Raw genomic sequence first — 19,479 nt, 5'->3', positions numbered from 1 at the left:
TGGTCATAGCCTCAGAATTAAAGGACAATCCTTGAGTAAAGGGCCTGTCCCACCAACATGCGATTGCATGCGTCTAGCGCGACCAAACGAGGTCGCTTGAGGCGTACGGCCTCGACGAACCGGTCACTTCGATCGGCGGAGGCATATGTAGTTGTGCGGGGCTGGTCCCGACATCTCGCGGGGCTCCAAAAATCTTGCACTGACCTAAAATCCCTTGCGCCCGCAGGCGCATTGAGGGCGTACGCAGCGTCTTGACGGGCGTACGAAGCATCTTGACAGCGTACGCCTAGCGCGTGGCATTGCGCGATGACGTCACTGCCCGGTGTGCCGTTGCGCGATGACGTCACTGCCCGACGCCGTGCGACGTCCAAATTCAGTCGGCCCGCCTCCTGCCCAGCTGATTGGCGAGTATAATGTCGGGTCCAGCCCCGCACAACTCTATACGCCTCCGCGGTTCGAATTGGGACCGGCCCCACGAGGCCGTATGCCTCAAGAGACCACGTTTGGCCGCGCTAGACGCATGCAATCGCATGCTGGTGGGACAGGCCCATAAGGAGATGAGGAGGATGTTTTTTTAGTCAGAGGGTGGTGAATCTGTGTAATTCATTACCACAGAAGGCTGGGGAGGCCTCCAATTGATATTTTTAAGGCAGAGATAGATAGATTCTTGATTAGTATGGATGTCAGGGGTTATGGGGAGAAGACTGGAGAATGGAGTTAAGCGGGAAAGATATATCAGCCACGATTTAACGGTGGAGAAGACGATGGGCCAAATGGCCTAATTTTCTCCTATTCATTATGGACTTATGAGCTCCATTTAAGGTGAGACTCAGCACCTGCAAGGCGGATAGCAAGGTTTAACAATGCCTCAGTACAAGTAGGCAGCATCATTCTGAGAATCACCCTGACAGTCTTTGAAAATTGGCTGACGTAGCCAATTGTCATATCTTTAAGACTCTTTTTCTGAAATCAGGAACATTTAAAAAGTACTGAAATCGCTATAAAGTGAAAGAAAACAAATATAAATTGCACCAAGACGAATAAATAATTTAGAATATTAAAATGTTTAAAAAATATAACTTGACTTACTTTCCCCTCCTAATATCTAGGCTGGGGATCCCTATTCAAAGGGGGGGCAAACCCAGTCCAGAATTAAATTTGAATATTCCTTTCAGAATCAATGGACACAACTAGCTTCATTCAGCCCATTGTCATTTCCTGCTAAGCTATTTACAATGCACCCTATCCATGTGTTACTGGCAAACGATGATAGTCATCTAATTTGTTCATAGATAGGGTAAATACAACAAAGTCACAACAATGATCCTTGCAAAATATCCTCTTTTACATTCTGCCAATCTGAAGTCTGGCACATTACTCCACGCCACTCAGTCAATTTTCTAATCTGATCTAAAATTGCCATCAATTCTTTCTTGAACTCTGCTGCCTTCTCTGCAAATGCAGCAGGACTCCTTCAGAGAAGTCTGGGTGATGGAAGTATTGATTCCACATATTATCACTCTCTCCCATCACATTTTATGGTGCAGCCTGGCATTCTTTGAATCATGTTGTGCTCATGAGTATATTTCAAATACTGAGTCATTTCTGCAAATGTCTCTAAATTGCCTTTGCTGTATAATAGCTGCTTTTTGGGTTGTATTGTTGGCTTGAATACAAGGCAAAGGGGCAGATGGCCAAATAATGAAGGTATCGTAGTTGCTGCCAAAATAGGGACAATGGTGAGCATTAACGAGTGTTCGTAGTAACACATGAGCTGAACACCGAGGGATGGAATCCATTTTGGTTTCAATATATCTCAGATTTGATGTGATCCACCAGCGAAACATTGTCCTACAATCAGTGGCATTCAGCAGATGGAGAAAACAACTACCCTCCAGAAGGTGTGGGCTCATTCCAGCTGCCGCTCTCTTGCATGGAATAATGAAATGGTGGCACAACAAACTATAGATGCTGGAACGTTGGAGGAGCTCAGTGGGTCAAACAGCATCTGTGGAATGAAATGGACAGATGACAGATGACAGGGGATCCTCCTTCAGACTGATGGAATAGGCAAGAGAAAAGTGCAAACACCAGAGGTCTGGGTGGGACCAAGCCTGGCAAGTAAGGGGGTGAGGGATGATTTGCAGATGGGTGGAGTAAGTGACAAAGGCTAGAGGAGAAAAGGAGACAAAAGGGTGTCAGATAAGGAAGAGTGAAATGTGAATCCGGAGGGGGGGATATGGGTGGAAGGGGACAAGAGGAATGGGAAAGAAAGGGTTTAAAAGGGAAATGGGGGTCTCATGGATAGGAGATGAGTGTATGAGGAGGGAAAAGGAGCAGGGTGACTGCCAATTTTGGAGATGGTGGGAGAAATATGTATGCACCAGTGTGGTTGGGCCACAGGAAAGAGACGGAGGTAGATAACTTGAAATTGGAAAGTTCAATGTTCACACCTTTGGTTTGCAAGCTACACAAGTGGAATGAAATTTGTTGATTCTCTTTGAAGAGAGAGCGTCTGTGACGTCTTTACACAACAAGGGGTGGAAATTCGGAGATCCTGCAAACATTTGCAGCTCCACTCCAGCTTAAAATCCAACATTAACAAACTAAAAATACAAGCATTGTAGAATCATAGCAAGGCAAATCAGAAATGAACCAGGAGCAGATAATAATAATTGTAAATAGTGATGGTGGTTCGATTTACTTGGTGAATGTTTGTTGACATATAGATGGTTAAACCAAGGTAAAAACAAAATGAATTCCAAAATTACCATTGAGTCTGTTTTGCGGACTCAAGAGACTGCGGATGCTGGGATCTGGAGGAAAAAGCAAACTAATGGAGGGACATGGGTCAGGCAGCATCTGTGGAGGCAAAGGGACTGGTGCACTCGTTCTTTCTGCCTGGCCTTGCATCACTGAGTTTATCTCTCATACCTCAACTCTATTTTGTTCCACTTGTCAAGTCCCTTCCCACCCACATCTGGGACACCTCACATGCTCTCCATAATTTCAATAAAATCCAATTCCCTAGCCCCCATCTCCACATCTTCACATGGATGTCCTGATCCTATACACCTCTTTTCTGCATCAGGAAGGCCCATTAGTTTTGGGTGTGCCTGTACCAATGGTTACTGTCCCAGGCACAAAGAACGGCCTTTCTCAGAGAGAACGAGTGGAGATGGAGTCCAGATGGAGCCCCTGGTCGCATCCTCGGGACCTGTATGGATTAATTGGCAGAAATATTCACAGACATCTCTCACCTCTCACTACTCCATTCTGAGATCTCCACCTACATCACGAAGATTGTTATCATCCTGGTGCTAAAGAAGAGTAAGGTAGTGAGCGCTAATGACTATCATCCAGTGGCTCTAACATCCACCATCATGAAGTGCTTTGAGGGACTGGTGATGGTGATGGTGCATATGAACTTCAGCCTCCCAGCCCACCTTGATCCACCGCCATTTGTTTACTGTCACAGCAGGTCCACTTCTCATCTCTGGAACACCTAGACAACAAGGACTCCCACGTTACTCTATTTATAGACCATAGCTTCGCCTTCAACACCATAATCCCATCCAAACTCATCTCCAAACTCCTGGACCTAAGAATCAGAACCCTCCTCTGCCACTGGAACATCAACTTTGTGACCAGAATCAGTGTGGTGGGTCAGAAGGTCGTGGATCCAGTGGCTCCACAAGTAAGCATTCTCAGTTCCCTACTTTTCTCCCAATACACTCACGACTGCACAGGTAAATTCTGGCTGTACAAGTTTGTAAATGATACCACCGAGGTGGGCCGGATCAATAATAATGAGGAGACAGACTACAAGATGAAGATAGAGAACTTAGTAACATAATGCCCAGGACAGCAACCACTCCCTGAATGTCAGCAAAATGAAGGAATTAGATATCGACTTCAGGAAGCATGGTGGAGCATATGTCCCAATCAGCATCAAAATCCTCCATGTTATTACCTGTATTGCCAAAGATCTGTTGTGGACCAACTATACTGATGCAACAGCCAATAACGGCAACACTAGTGCCTCTACTTCCTGAGGAGGTTGAGGAAATTTGGCATGTCTTTAATGACTTACATATTTCTACAGATGCACCATACTGTTGTGTTGCATCATAGCTTGGTTTGGAAACAGCTCTGCCTAAGACTACAAAAAATTGCAGAGAATTGTGGACCGTCCAATTCATCACACAGACCAGACTCTCCATCATTCACTCCGTTTCTAATTCATGATGCCTCATAGAAGCAGCCAACATAATCAAAGGCTTGCCCCACTCGGTTATTCCTTCTTCTCCCTGCTCCCATCGGGCAGAAGATGCAGAAGCTTGCAAGTGTATGCCACCAGAGCCAGGAACAGCTTCTTATCAGGCTTCTGAATGGTCCTTCCATAAGCTAGGATACGGTCCAATTCAGCCCTACCCCTTTATGGACATTGGACTTTGTCTATGGAACTGATGCGCTACAATGTTGAGAAGTATATTCTGCACTCTGTAGCTTTCTCTTCGCTCTACCTACTTGAGTTTGAAGATCGTATTCATATATATTATCATATCTGTTTGGATAGCATACAAACAAAGCTTTTTGCTGTACCTCGGTACATGTGACAACAATAAACCCAAGAAACTCCATTTATTTTCATAACATAGATCCAACCAGACTTCTACTAATATTCTCTTCTGCCTTGTTAAACTTGTTCCCACCTGAATAACTTTTCTTTTACAATTGATAGATTAAAAGAGGCACAACCAAATCAAATTTTACACCCTTAGGCTTTTCCAATTAATGCTTAAAGGGGCCGATAAACTGTAGCAGCTTACTGGGATTTGACCCATTTACTACAATCAATTTATGCAATTGCTGAGAGCATCTTAATTTGATCATTTCTGGCAAACACTTATAGTACTAGGCCACTGAATTCCCTCACTGTCAGTCAAATTAAAATACTCACTAAATGATTGGGAATAGCTGATCAAAATATTCCCAACATGCTATCTCCTTAAAACATCATTAAAAAAGAGGATAAATAGTCGTAGAAACTACTCCATCAACTTTACTGTTACTTTCTGTCAAGTGGTTCAAGCAGTAAAAAGATTCTAAACAATTTAATGAAATGGGACTGATTGGTAAAACTGATAAGTGGTGCAAAACTATTATTGTTCTTTGTTTCTCCAGCTTTATTGTGTACCTTCGATTTTTCAGCATCTGCAGTTCCTTCTTAAACATATTATTGTTCTTTAATGTCCTCTTCAACCCAAGATTACAAATATTTTGTCTCCATGTCATTCAAACGCAAAGACTTTGAGGAAATATTCGTAATATTACTAAAGACACAGAGCTATATAAAGAGGGAATAAGTAACCAAGCAGAATAAAGGACATGAAATCCACCAGCAAACAAAATTATTAATTAACATGTGAAAACGTCCGATCCAAAACTTTTCCTCTCCATGTAATTGGTTACCATTCACCTTAGCAAGAAAAAAATTAACAGGACTGTAATCTAAAAATAGTGACCTTATGAAAGGATTATTTATCCCATTAAAACATACAAAGTCTTGGATACAATTATGTCCCTAAGCAATAGGTTTACATTAATAATATCTATACATAACTAAAACTCTGATCCTGTGTTCTTCCAGTTTTGCGTTTTTTTCTATTTGCGCAAAAACGGTACATGATAGCGCTATGAATTTTCGCCATCTTACTCACCATTCTCCTATGCAACAAGGGCAACAGGTTTTGTTCCAATTGATGGTATATATTAAAAGTTATTAAGTTATTTAAAACTGCGCATCCGCAGATTGGTCTCCTCTCATGTCTGTCGCCGCCACGCAGATTGGTCTCCTCTCCTGTCAATGGCGAAGCCCCTTCCTGCACCATTGCCGCACTGATTCGCCAGGTCCGCCGTCAACCACGGGCGGCGCCCGCCTCGCCCGGCGAGGAGAATATAAAGCTGAAGGAGCGGAGTGAGCATCATTAACGCTTCACCGGCTGGAGCTGCGTCCGCGAGTGCCTCCTCGGTGCCGAGCAGCCGAGCGGCCGATCCCACTTCATGGCCTTCCTGGTGCCCAGCTGCGGGTGCCGTCGGCCGCTTTGTCCGACCCGGGCGTCTACCCACGAGGCCAGGGCTCTACACAGTGATCCAGAAGGCATTGAGACCATGGCGGTGAGGCCTTGCAGCGGTAGTGGGGCTTCATGGCAGCAGTGGGGCTTCACGGCGGCGGTGGGGCTTCACGGCGGTGGTGGGGCTTCACGGCGGCGGTGGGGCTTCACGGCGGCAGTGGGGCTTCATGCCGGTGGTTGGGCTTCACGGGGGCGGTGGGGCTTCACGGGTCGGTGGGGCTTCATGCCGAATTTCAAAATCCGTGGAGCAATCTATCTCTTCCTCTTTTTTCAGTTTTTTCCTGTCTCATATCTGGTGGCGGAGGAGGGGGAATAGAGGGAGTGGAGAGCAGTGGGGGAGGTGAGGAGGGATAGTGGGGGGTAAGGGGAGGTGAGGAGTGGGGGAGATGGGCAATAGAGGGATAGGAGGGGGATAGGGAGGGGAGAAGAGTTATGGAGGGAGGGAGTGACTGAGAGTAGGGGAAAGGAGAGGGAGGGAGAGGTGAGGGAGAGATTGAGGGAGGGGAGGGGGAGAGGGGGAAGAAGAGGGAGAGTGAAGAGGAGGGGGAGGGAGTGCTGGGTGATGAGGGGAAATGAGCCGAGCCTGCGCTGTTGGGGGGCTATGTGTGGGTGGTGGAATATTGCGTTGGGGGAACGGGTTGCATTGGGGAATCGGGTGAGTGGTGGAATATTGCGTTGGGGTAGCAAGACCCAACGGGTCTGCACTTAGCCTAGTTAATGTTTAAAGATCTCCTCAAAAGCAAAAGAGTTGTCGATCCATGGCTCATTGCAGCACAAAAACCAAGATGTGACTACATTTCCTCTATACTCCCCCAGAAAATGGAAATACAAAAAATATATAAACAAAAATATTATGGTAAGGAATAATTGTAAAATTACACCCTTGGGTGATTGGGTGATTGGTGATTATTGGGTAATTGGGTGATTATAATTTCCACAATTCATAAAGACACTATTTTTCAAAGTAGTTTTCTTTACATCACATAGTCCTTAAATATACCAGGTGCTAATTAAGTGATTTTATTTCTAGTGTCTGATTATATATTGCATCTCACCATTAGTATTTAAGTTAATAGCTGAATGGTCTGAATTTGAGGCATTGCCCAACAAGTTACAGCATTCTTTCCACTGTGCAAGTGCATCTGCAGAAGTGAGAATTCATTGTTTTTGGTCACCCAATTCTGCAACCTCCTTGCAGGTTTGCTTTCAAATTTGGTTGAGGAAACTACTTGTAGGATTCAAACTAAATGCATTCAACTTTTCTTTGGATTTTATGTCATAATATTTTGATCATTTACAAGTTCACAAGTTATAGGAGTAGAATTAGGACATTCAGCCCATCGAGTCCAGTCCACCATTCAATCATGGCTGATCTCTGCCTCCTAATCTAATTTTCCTTCCTTCTCTCCATAACCCTTGACACCCATTCTAATCAAGAATATGTCCCAGGCTCTCCCACCAGCGGAAACATCCTTTCCACATTAATTCTATCTACGCCTTTCTGTAAACTGTGGATTTACTGTGAATACAGTTGACATGAAGTGGATGTAAGCTGAGAAACCTTTGAGCAAACGTGAGATTTTATCACAAGCTGACACATGAACACAAGAAAATAGGAGCAGAAATAACATTATCATGGGTCACAAATGCTTCTATATGACGGAACATCATTGCCTTAGGTTACCACAATTTTTCAAAAAAATATCCACCTCCACTTTAAATACTTCTAATAAGCAAGCCTCCACAAATCTCCATGGTGGAGAATTCCAGAGATTCGCCACTCTCTTTGAGAATAAATCACTACATTCCTTGGTTTTATATGACTCATCCCTCATCATGAAACTATGTACCCTTGTTCAAGGTTCTCCCACTTTTGACAACATCTCGATATCCAACTACCACGTCCCTTTGGGATCTTGTGTGTTTCAATAACACTAACTTTCATTCTTCTAAACACGAAATGCCAACCAGTTCATTATTTGATGCTAATGTGACATCTAATATTTAGAAGGAAACAAGATAAATTGTGAAATGTTATTTTCAATCAATGTTACGTTGATAATTGAATAAAAAGACTACTGCATGAACTCAGCAGGTCAAGATACCTGTATCTGCAGTCTCTTGTATCTCCATTAGGTTGATAATTGTTCAAATAGTATTATTTTATTGATGTATGGAAGTATCCAATGACTGCATTATTTTGCATGCAGCTCACCAAAAGACAAGACATTCTCCTCTAGTGCAGAGACTATAATTGCAGATATTAAAAGTTTGGTAATTGATTATATTTTCCATTATGTTACGAGGATCAGATTTTTTTTTGCATATAGTGTAAAGATTGTATCTGACTTGAGTGTCTCTGAACATAGGGAATAGATCTGGACAAATGAATGTCAATCATTTACTATTACACAGAATCTTTCAAATATGGAGACAATGTATCTGTAGTTTAAATATTGCATAAACATAGAAGAACTGAGAATTGCCAAATTTATTATGGTTTCTATTATGAGGTGACGGATGAGATTGATGGTGGAGGATGTTGTATTTATTGATTTTAGTAAGGCTTTTGATAAGGTCCCTCATGGTAGGCTGATCCAGAAAATTAAAATGTACGAGATTCACAGAGACTTGGTCGTATGGATTCAGAACTGGTTCAGTCGTAGAAGACAGAGGGTTGTGGTGGGAAGAAGATATTCTGGTTAGAGGTCTGCGGCCAGTGGAGTTCCGCGGGGATCTGTGCTGGGGTCTCTGCTGTTTGAGATATATATAAATGACTTGGATGTAAATGTGGAACGTTGGTGAGTAAATTTACTGGTGCTATAAAATTGGAGGAGCAGAAGACAGTGAAGAGGGTTGTCAGAAGATACGGTGAGAAATTGATCAGCTGTAGACATGAGCGGAGAAAGAGTAGATGGAGTTAATCTGGGAGGTTTAATGTAAGGGGAAAGTATGCAGTTAATGGCAAGACCCTTAACAGTATTGATGTGCAGAGGGATGATGAATTCCAAGTTCATAATCACCTAAGGTGACCGCTGAAGTAGATATTAAAGATGGGATGGTAAAGAAGTGGTATGGTATGCCTGCCTTCTTTCAAGAATCAGGGAGTGATGATGCAGCTCCATAAGACTTTGGTTAGACTGCATTTGGAGTATTGCCTGCAGTTCTGGTCACCCCTTACAGGAAGGTTGTGGAGGCTTTTGAGTAGGTGCAGAGGAGGCTTACAAAATGCTGCCTGGATTCAGGGTAGACAAAAATGCTGGAGAAACACAGCGGGTGAGGCAGCATCATTGGAGCGAAGGAATAGGTGACATTCCGGGTCAAGACCCTTCTTCAGATTGATGTGGAGGTGGGGGGGGGGGGGGGGGGGGGGGGGAGAAGAAAGGAAGAGGCGGAGACAGTAGGCTGTGGGAGAGCTGGGAAGGGGCGGGGAAGGAGGGAGAAAGCAAGGACTATCTGAAGCTGAAGATGTCAATGTTCATGCCGCTGGGGTGCAAACTGCCCAAGCGAAATATGAGGTGCTGCTCCTCCAATTTGCGGTGGGACTTATTCTGGCCATGGAGGAGGCCCAGGACAGAAAGGTCAGATTCAGAATGGGAGGGGGAGTTGAAGTACTGGGCCACCGGGCGATCAGGTTGGTTAGTACGAACCGAGCGAAGCGGTCGCCAAGCCTACGCTTGGTCTCACCGATGTAGAGCAGCCTGGATTCAGGGGTTCAATTACAAGGAGCAGTTGGATAAACTTTTCTCTGGAATGTCAAAGGATGACGGGAGACATGATGGAAGTATATAAAATCAGCAGAATCATTGAAAGGGTAGATAGTCAGACCCTTGTATCCAAGGGTCTTGAGGGAGATAGCGGTGGGGATTGTGGATGCATTGGTGATAATTTTCCAAAACTCCCTGGAGGCAGGAACGGTCCCAGTGGATTGGAAAATGGCCAATGTAACACCTATATTTAAAAAAGGAAGTAAACAGAAGGCGGGTAACTATAGACCGGTTAGTCTAACATCGGTGGTGGGTAAAATGTTAGAGACAATTATTAAAGAAACACTAACGGGGCACTTGGATAAACATGACTTCATCGGACAGAACCAGCATGGTTTTGTGAAGGGAAAGTCCTGTTTAACGAATCTGCTCGAATTCTTTGAGGAAGTAACAACCCGGGTGGATAAAGGGGAACCGGTGGATGTGGTATACTTGGACTTCCAAAAGGCTTTTGACAAGGTGCCACATAAGAGACTATTGCTAAAAATAAAAAATTATGGGATTGGGGGTAATATATTAGCATGGGTAGAGGATTGGCTAACAAATAGGAAGCAGAGAGTGGGGATAAATGGTTCATACTCGGGATGGCAACCGGTAACTAGCGGGGTTCCGCAAGGGTCGGTGCTGGGACCCCAGTTGTTCACAATTTATATAAATGATTTGGAGGAGGGAACCAAGTGTAATATATCAAAATTTGCGGACGATACAAAAATGGGAGGAAAAGTAGGGGATGAGGAGGATAGGAAGAGTCTGCAAAAGGATATAGATAAGCTAGGTGAGTGGGCAACAACTTGGCAGATGAAATTTAATACTAATAAATGTGAAGTCATTCACTTTGGGGAAAAAAAATGATAGGGCAAGTTATTTTCTAAATGAGGAGGAGCTGCGTTGTAATGCAATGCAAAGGGATCTAGGGGTATTAGTACATGAATCACTGAAAGTTAGTATGCAGGTGCAGCAAGCAATCAGGAAGGCCAATGGAGTTTTGGCCTTTATTGCTAGGGGGATTGAGTATAAAAACACACGGAGGTCTTGCTGCAGCTGTACACAGTATTAGTGAGACCACATTTGGAATACTGTGTACAGTTCTGGGGTCCATACTTAAGAAAGGATGTACTAGCCCTGGAGGCAGTGCAGCGAAGGTTTACAAGATTAATTCCTGCAATGAGGGGATTGACATATGAGGAAAGGTTAAGTAGGCTGGAACTCTACTCTTTGGAGTTTAGAAGAATGAGAGGCGATCTCATTGAAACATATAAGATCGTGAGGGGCCTTGATCGGGTGGATGCACCGAGGATGTTCCCAATGATCGGGGAAACTAGAACTAGGGGACATAGTTGCAGAATAAGGGGGGGCTCTTTTAAAATTGAGATGAGGAAGAACTTCTTCACCCAGAGGGTGGTTAATTTATGGAATTCACTGCCCCAGGGAGCAGTGGAAGCAGAAACTTTAAATATATTTAAGACTAAAATAGATGGTTTTTTAGCTGCCAAGGGGATAAGGGGCTACGGGGAGAGGGCAGGGATATGGACCTAGGTATGGTTAGTATAGTAAGACCTGAGTGATCTCCTGGACAAGTGTCGATCGCCTGGATTGGGGTCGGAGAGGAATTTCCCGGATTTTTTCCCCGAATTGGACCTGGGTTTTTATCCGGTTTTTTGCCTCCCCCAGGAGATCACGAGGTTCTTGGGGTGGAGAGGGGTGATAGCGGTATAAAGGGGAGGGTAGTGTCTTGTGTTCTGTGTCTTGTGTCTACTGTTTGTGGGTAAGTGTGTCTGTTTAGTGTTCAGCCATGAGCGAATGGCGGTGCGGGCTCGACGGACCTGGTGGTCTACTCTCGCACCTACTTTCTGTGTTTCTGTCTGTGTTTCTGTGTCCCCAGGTTGGAAACTAGAAGACATACTGTAGCTATAAGCTGAGAGGAGAAAAGTTTATAGGAGATGTGCAGGGCAAATTATTTACTCAGAGAGTGGTGAGGTTCTGGAACGCTTTGCCAGGGGTTGTGGTGGAGGCAGATATGATAGTGGTGTTTAAGAGGCATTTAGATAAACCCATGGAAGTGCAAGGAATAGAAAGATATGGATCCTGCACAGGCAGATGAGATCAGTTTAGCTTCGAATTGGTGGAAAGGTGTCAGCCTCGATAACAATCAGCATGGGAGCACCTCAAGGGAGCGTGCTCAGCCCCCTGCTGTAGTCACTCTATACTCATGACTGTGTAGCTGGTCATAGTGCGAACTCTATTAAACTCTATTAAACTCAACTCAAACAAAACTCTGAACATTAATAGCCCATTATCTGTTTATTTGCACTTTATCTGTTTTATTTATTCATGTGTGTATATGTTTATATAATGGTATATGGACACACTGATCTGTTCTGTATTCATGTCTTCTATATTCTGTTGTGCTGAAGCAAAGTAAGAATTTCATTTTCCTATCTGGGACACATGACAATAAACTCTCTTGAATCTTGAACCTTGAACCTTGGTGGGCCAAATGGCCGTTCCTATGCTATGTTTACCTATTTCATCGCCTCCATTTTCTTAATTTCGGACATAGAGTGCAGTGAATTGCCTATTTATAAGATGTTTGAGGAAAGAGTTACCAGGTTATTTCTTATAATTAGCATGCACTAGGTGTTTTTCTGGTCCTCTTTGGGGCATGGTATGTTGTCTTTAACTAAATGACAATAATTATCCTTCCTTCAAATAATATCATAATACTTCCAATGTAGTCGAATAATATTGTTCTTTCTCCAAATCCTCAGTAGCCACTGAGCCACTAAAGATATTGTGGTTTCACTGATTGCCTTTTATAGAAATCTGCCTAGGAGGGGGTATGGGAAATTTACAGATTTCAAGAGTTCAATTATTACCACCTTGGTGTGTACAGTAAACTCTTGCTTAAATGGACCTCTTTATAATGGAGTTTGATAATAGTGGACGGACCTGCCAACCTTCTCTGCCAGGTCGGGCTGCGGACGTCACCCCCAGTCCACACCGCCTCCCCAGCCATTTCCCAGATGGGCAGCCGATGCCACCCGAGCCCACACCATCTCCTTGGCCACTGCCAGGTTTGACTGCCAATGCCACCCTTAGTCCGCACAGCCTCCCCAGCCGTTACCAGGCTGGGCTGCTGCTGCCGCCGACACCACCACTGACCCTTACCTGCACTCCGGCTGCCCACAGGCCACGACTAATTACTTCACTTTGTAAATATCACACTTCTCAGTTGCTTAGTGTATCTATGGACTGTAGAATGCTTAAAGTGATTGATGTTCTTCACAGTTGCTTGCAAGCTTCCACTGGGACAAAATATTATTATCTTAACAATCTTCAATCCTATGGGAAGAATTATCATTATGATAGCAATTGTTCGCAGACCACTGGAGAGGATACAATTACCTCCATAAGGAAGAAAAGATGGTGAAGATGGATATTTTTAATGTGCCAAGTGCTTCAAATAACTGGACATACAGTATCAACATAATATATTGAGTTTGTTCCTCCAACTTTGACTAAGTTGTCGTGAACTTGCCTTTCATATACAAATCATTAAAAATCTGGGGAACGTTTCCTCAAATTACCAGCATTTCATTTACCAATACTTAATTGCAATACTTAATTAATATACTGGGACAACTCATATACAGAAATGGTACTGTCACATCAATGGAAACAACATGCTGTTGAGTAAAACTCACAATGAAAAAAATCCACATGTGATTTTCCAGTCTCTGCCAGGTTGATGAGATAGAATAAATGGCTATTTGAGATATTTATCCTATATTATCAATGATTTTCAGTGAACTGCTGGTGAAGTTCTACTTAAAGCACATTAATGAGGACTGACATTGGTAAATGATGGTGCCTTGCAATGGTCCAAAGGGAACAGAACATTTTAAGATTTCTGGTCTATAAATGGATAGATAACACTAAAACCAGCCAAGAACACTCCCACATGGATGTGTAAAGGAGGGGATGACGAGGTCAACTGTATAAAGGGCTGCAAGAGGAATTAACAGTGTTTATGCACCTCTACCTGAGGTTGTGAGCTATGACTTTGGTTAGGACTGTTTCAGTAACATGCCAGGGCAAAAGATTAACTTCAGTTTCAAATGTGGTGTTACAGAAAGTGTAATTTAAAGGGAGAAAGAGAGGCTGAAGTTTGAAGAATCAAAGAACCAAGAGGACATGAAGGTAGGTTTGAAAAGGTGGGGGGTGGGGGGGAATCCTATTAATTTACATCATCATCTACTATAAAGGCCAGGAAAGTAGGTTTGTAGCTGCGTGAATTAGTATGAATAGATGTGAGCAGCTACAGGCGTGCTGCTATATGCAGCTGTATGGATATATCGAGCTTAGAGAAGGATAGAGGCAGTGAATTAGAAAAAGGAATGACTTCAGGGCTAAAGTAGAGAATAATTTTGGAGTATTACTTTCTGAGCCAGAGGAATGAAAGGATATGGCAGTGGCTGCTGGACAGATGTTTCCTATCAAAATATTATAGGTCTATGGGCTCCACGTGTATGTTGGAGGTGGTAGTGGAGAGTGTTGTAGTGACACCGATGGACATGGGTGGTAGTAAATCCAAAATAATAGTTCGGACATAGCATGCTTACATTGCATATAGCACGCTTTCCTTCCAAGCGTCAGATCTTTAAAAAGTAGCAAGTGGATTTGCCTGAGGGTGATCGTATAAAGGGTTCAATTGTTTTTTCACACAATCATATCCATATCTTCAACTTAAAACACCAAATCGGACAATTTCCATGCAAAAGTAAAACTTTTTAAACTCGTGCAAAAGTAACATATTTCACGTTATGTACTTTGACATTGACTGCCTGCCCTTCTAATTGCAGATTATGTCAAATTGGCCACTGGTGAATGTTATGGAAAACAGTTTTTATGCATTAAATGAGACGTTAAAGATGGAACCGCACTGGGCGCCTCCTTACCTGTAGTACTGCAGTTCGGATTCCAGTTGCACAATGTTTCTCTGTAAGAGAGGGATTTGTTTGGCACTAGTTTCCAGTTCTTTCACTTTCTCCAGACTATCCAGCAAAGCCTGGCGCGCTTCTTCCACTCGCTTCCTCGTCTGCAGCTGCTCTTTCTTCAGGTGGCCGTTGCACTCCTCCAGTTTCAGTAGCGCGTCCTGTGACCTGCTCAGCTCTCTCCCCATCTCCTGGTTGAACCTGAACGCCTCTTCGATCTGCCCGTCCCTGGAGCTACGGATCAGCTCGATTTCCTTCAGCACGCTCTGCAGCCCGTTGTTGGGACTGGCGCGGCTCCGGACACTTCGACAAGTGGCCGATCTGGACCAGGCGAGGAAGCAGCTCTGGGACTCGTGGCTGGCGTGGCTTTTCCACAGTCCCACTTGGAGCGCCAGGGAGCGGGCGTCGCTGCTCTGCAAGGCGGCTCTCATGTCCTCAACCAGTTCCCTCAAGCTCTCGTTCTCTTGCTCCAGCTTTGCAATCTTGTCCTCGGCCGCTTCCAGGGCTACGATGTCCTCGTAGCACTCCTTGGTGCAGGCTCGGCGCTGTTCACAAGACGGGCCAGCTCGCTGCCTGTCTGCTGAAGGTGCCCTGTTGCGCGACTGGCCCGAAGGAGCTCCAAGGGTAGCGGTGCCTCGGGCTTTCTTGCGCCGCCGCAGGGGGCTCCTCAGCCGGATCTGGGTCTCGATGTGCTCGCTGTCCTCCCCGACCAGTAGCCTCCCCGTCTCGTACTGGCAGCCGGCTTTGGTGCTGAAATGCCCGCACAGCTTGGCGTGAAACTGCCTGAAATTCAGCTCCTGCGGGACCTGCTCCAGGATCTCGGCGCACTCTTCAGCTTCCGAGTTGCCATCCAGCCCGAGGATCCCGCACAGGGTCTGGAAATCCTCTCTCGGGATCCTGCCCTCTCCCTCGCAATCCAAATGGTGGAAGATCTCCTGCAGGTACTGATCCAGACCCGTGGCCAACACAATAATCTCATTTTCCACCCCGCGGTCCAGGCCGTAGTGATAAGCCAAGGCGCTGACGATCCACTGGGTCCGGCGAGCGGGACACCTGTAAGGATCGCAAGTGTCTGATCGATCCATCTCCACGGCGGGCGCCCCGCTTCCGAGAGCCCAGTGCCCTTAGTTAGGGTGAGCGCTGATAACCGGGACCGGGCTGCACTGTGAAGGCGCGGATCCGGACCTTCCACCCGGCATAGTGTTTGAGCAGCGAGGCTGAGCGCTGACACGCAAACTCAGCCGAGTTTGCCACTTTGCCCTTGATTCAGTGCGCCTTGCCCGGTGCTGAGAGTTGCAGCAGTTCTGTGCTGCAATTGGAAGTTGATCATCAAAATAAAAGTCCACGCGTATGTGACGCTAGCAGGGGAGGGAGCAAATCAGGGAGTGTCGGACTGGAAACTTTGTTCCAGGCAAAGATCCTATAGCAGAGCATAGGATCTTTGGTTCCAGGCGCCTCCTTTCCGAGCGGCTCTATATCTCAGCTCTTTTTTTTTGGCCAGAATCTCCCCCCTGAAGTTGTGCGAAACTTTCTCTTGAAACGGAGTTTTGTACCAATAAGGCAGCTCAGAGATTCACGTCAGATTTACCAGCGATCGCTGAACGTCACGTTTTAATGAATGGCAATGGAAGCACATCGTTCAGGCTAAATCGTTCAATATCAAATTCTTTTCCCCTGGGTCTCCAGGAGAGGTCTGAGGAAATGTAACAAAATTTCACAACAATCATAGCAATAGAGTTATTTTTAAAAGCCAAAATATTCCACCTGTCGGAAAATCAGCAATAATTTTAAAATAAAATGGTGAAGGTAAGCTGTGTTTGGGGAGAAACAAAGTTAATGTTCCAGATCTGGTTAAAGATTGTCCACCTCAAACATTCACATAGTTTCTCTGGCCACAGTGGCTGTCTGACCAGCTGATTCTCTCTCACGTTTTACACTGTTATCAAATGTTTTTTTTGTCAGGGAAAGATGAAATGATTAAAAGTTGTCAACAATGGACCTATTACAAGATCCATTCGAGGGTACAGGGTAAAGTACGTGGGTGGGGTTAGTCATTGTGGGTGGTTAAGTCCAGCCACCTATTTGTTGCACCCAAGCTTTACTTACATCGAGGGACTTGAAGCTCTCGACTATCTCCGCTTCAGTTGGCATGTACTCCATCTTGCTTCCTGAAATTGATGAGCAGATCTTTAGTTTTGCTGGCATTGAGGATAGGTTATTGTTTTGACACCATGTTACTAAATTCACGATCCCCATCCTATACAACGTCCTGTTTTTGTTTGGGATCCAGCCCACTATAGGGAGGTTGCACGGCAGTCGAGTCACGACCCATGACCCATACTGTTGCTACGCTAGGCCAACTGGAGTACACGCGATGAACCGCAGGTAAGCACTGAACATTGTTTCCAGCGTAGCGGGCCCGTTAAAAACCGCCGAAATGGTCAATTTTTGCACTGTAAATAATTATGGAAATCGGGATAAGCGTGAGAGACATTTATCCTACTTCAGAATTTCAAAAGTGAGGAGAAATGACGGTAGATAGAAGCGAGAGCTGAAGGGACAACAACAGCAAAAGTGCTTGGCGAACATTGGCCATGCAGATATCAAGATTTAAAATATTGGGAATTATTGCGTTTGTTCACTGCATTTCATCAACAATAAGGCATAATTTGTGTTTTTTTTAATTCCTTTGGCATCTAAAAATTTTCAGAAGTGATAAATCTGGCTGTAAAATTTTAAAATCGCCCATGGTTCTCAAGTGGGTTTTTACATACAAAAAGAAAACGCATCGGAAGCAAAATGTATCATTAAAAAAAAAAATCGCAAACCATACGTAGGTTTTGAATTACCTTTTACTCAGATGCAAGCCAAGGAATGGCATCATTGTTAGCTGATAATTGGACATAATCAACCTCAGCAAATTGACAATATCCCATTGAAAGGAAGTGGGTGTTTAACCTGTCAGAACATTTCATTATTTGCCAAAATATACATCTCAATACCATAATGATAGAAAAGTTACTTTTCCTCACACCACTCGTAAGTCTGGAGATTTTTTTAACGATAAATTTAGCTTCAGAAGCGTTTTCTTTTTGCATGTAAAACCCCACTTCAGAACCATGGGCGATTTAAAAATTTTACAGCTAGATGTATCACTTTTGAAACTTTTTAGATATTAAATGAATAAAGAAAAAACATACATAATGCCTTAGCATTGATGAAATGTCATGAGCAAACGCGATAATTCCCAACCGACTTCCACAATTCTTTACAGCGGAAAAATTCACCATTTTGGCGGTTTTTAACAGGTAGGAAAGTACGCGTTTCGTGTACTAACAACATATAATGGAAGCTGCGATGTCCTCCAGATGGATTGAGCAGCTCCGTGCGTCAAGCCCTATGACCTGGTGACCTTACGTGCAACCCCCATATAGTGTGTCAAAGAACACAGAGCATAGTACAGTACAGCACAAGAACAGGCCCTTTGGCCCACAATGTCAGTGCCGAACATGATGCCAAGACCAACTCTTATAAGCCTGCTCTTAATCCACATCCCTTCATTCCCTGCATATTCATATTTCTATCCAAAAGTCTGTCAAATGCCAAATCATATCTGGCACAACCGCCATCTCCAGCAGTACGTTCCAGGCACTCATCACCCTCAATGGAAAAAACTTTGCTTCTCTCACCTTACAGCTATGCTCTCTATTTTTTTTTTCCATCCTGGGAAAAGGTTAGGATGTCTACCCTATCTCATAATTTTATATAATCCAATCACGTCACCTCACAAGCTCCAGTGATTCAGAGTAAACAAATCAAGCCCATCCAACCCCTCCCTGACCCTAATCACCCCTAATCTAGGCATCACCCCTAATCTAGACCTCCTCTGCACCCTTTCAAAGCCTGTATGTCCTTCTTGTAATGGGGCGACTAGAACTGCATGTGATACTCCAAATACAGCTTAACCAAAGCCCCATAGAGCCGCATCAAGATTCCTGACTCTTATACTCAATGCCCTGGCCTACGAAAACTGAAACACCTACAAACTTGTAAATATACTTACAGTAGAATTTGGCCAGATAGTCATGCCTATCTAGGGAGTACAGCAAGGAGTGGAGAACGCAGCCATGTTAAAGGTTGTTGAAAATTATGATGGAGGGTGTCTTACCCATCCTTACTGATTACACCTTATGGGCCAGGAAGTCAAGGAGGCAGTGCAGAAGGGAGATTCCTAGTTTGCAGGTGAGTTTGGTTAGTGTGATGGTATTAAAGGCGGAGTTACAGTCAATAAGTAGGAGTCTAATGTTGGTGTCTTTGTTACCCAGACATTCCATGATTGAGTGTAAGGCCAGGGAGATAACATCTGCCATGGACCATTTGCAGCAGCAGGCAAATTGCAGTGGATGAAGGCTGTCTGGGAGGCTGTCAATAATTACACTGGGATCTTGATCAGCTGGACAAGTGTTTGAGGGATAGCTAATGGGATTTAATTCAGATAAATATGAGGTGTTCCATTTTGGGAAGCTAAAACAGGATAATGATCTTCACAGTGAATGATAGGACCATGGGGAGTCTCTTAGT

The 19,479-nt window shown here is 44.3% G+C and overlaps 1 protein-coding gene across 2 annotated transcripts in view; it reads right to left on the bottom strand.

Moving 5' to 3' along the window:
• efcc1 (EF-hand and coiled-coil domain containing 1) overlaps positions 1 to 16,355 on the bottom strand; it is a 92,819-nt gene extending 76,464 nt beyond the window's left edge. Inside the window, exon 1 of one of the 2 annotated variants that reach the window (XM_055648202.1) lies at positions 14,863 to 16,355. In XM_055648202.1, the coding sequence (XP_055504177.1) occupies positions 14,863 to 15,983 (1,121 nt within the window). In that variant the 5' untranslated portion in view covers positions 15,984 to 16,355. The remainder of the gene's footprint in view (positions 1 to 14,862) is intronic. The other variant, XM_055648203.1, reaches the window with a different exon arrangement.
• Between the last annotated feature and the right edge of the window lie 3,124 nt (positions 16,356 to 19,479).

The sequence above is a fragment of the Leucoraja erinacea genome, chromosome 16 (genome assembly GCF_028641065.1).
Source record: "Leucoraja erinacea ecotype New England chromosome 16, Leri_hhj_1, whole genome shotgun sequence".
NCBI lineage: Eukaryota > Metazoa > Chordata > Chondrichthyes > Rajiformes > Rajidae > Leucoraja > Leucoraja erinaceus.
This window is presented reverse-complemented; position numbering and strand designations above follow the sequence as displayed.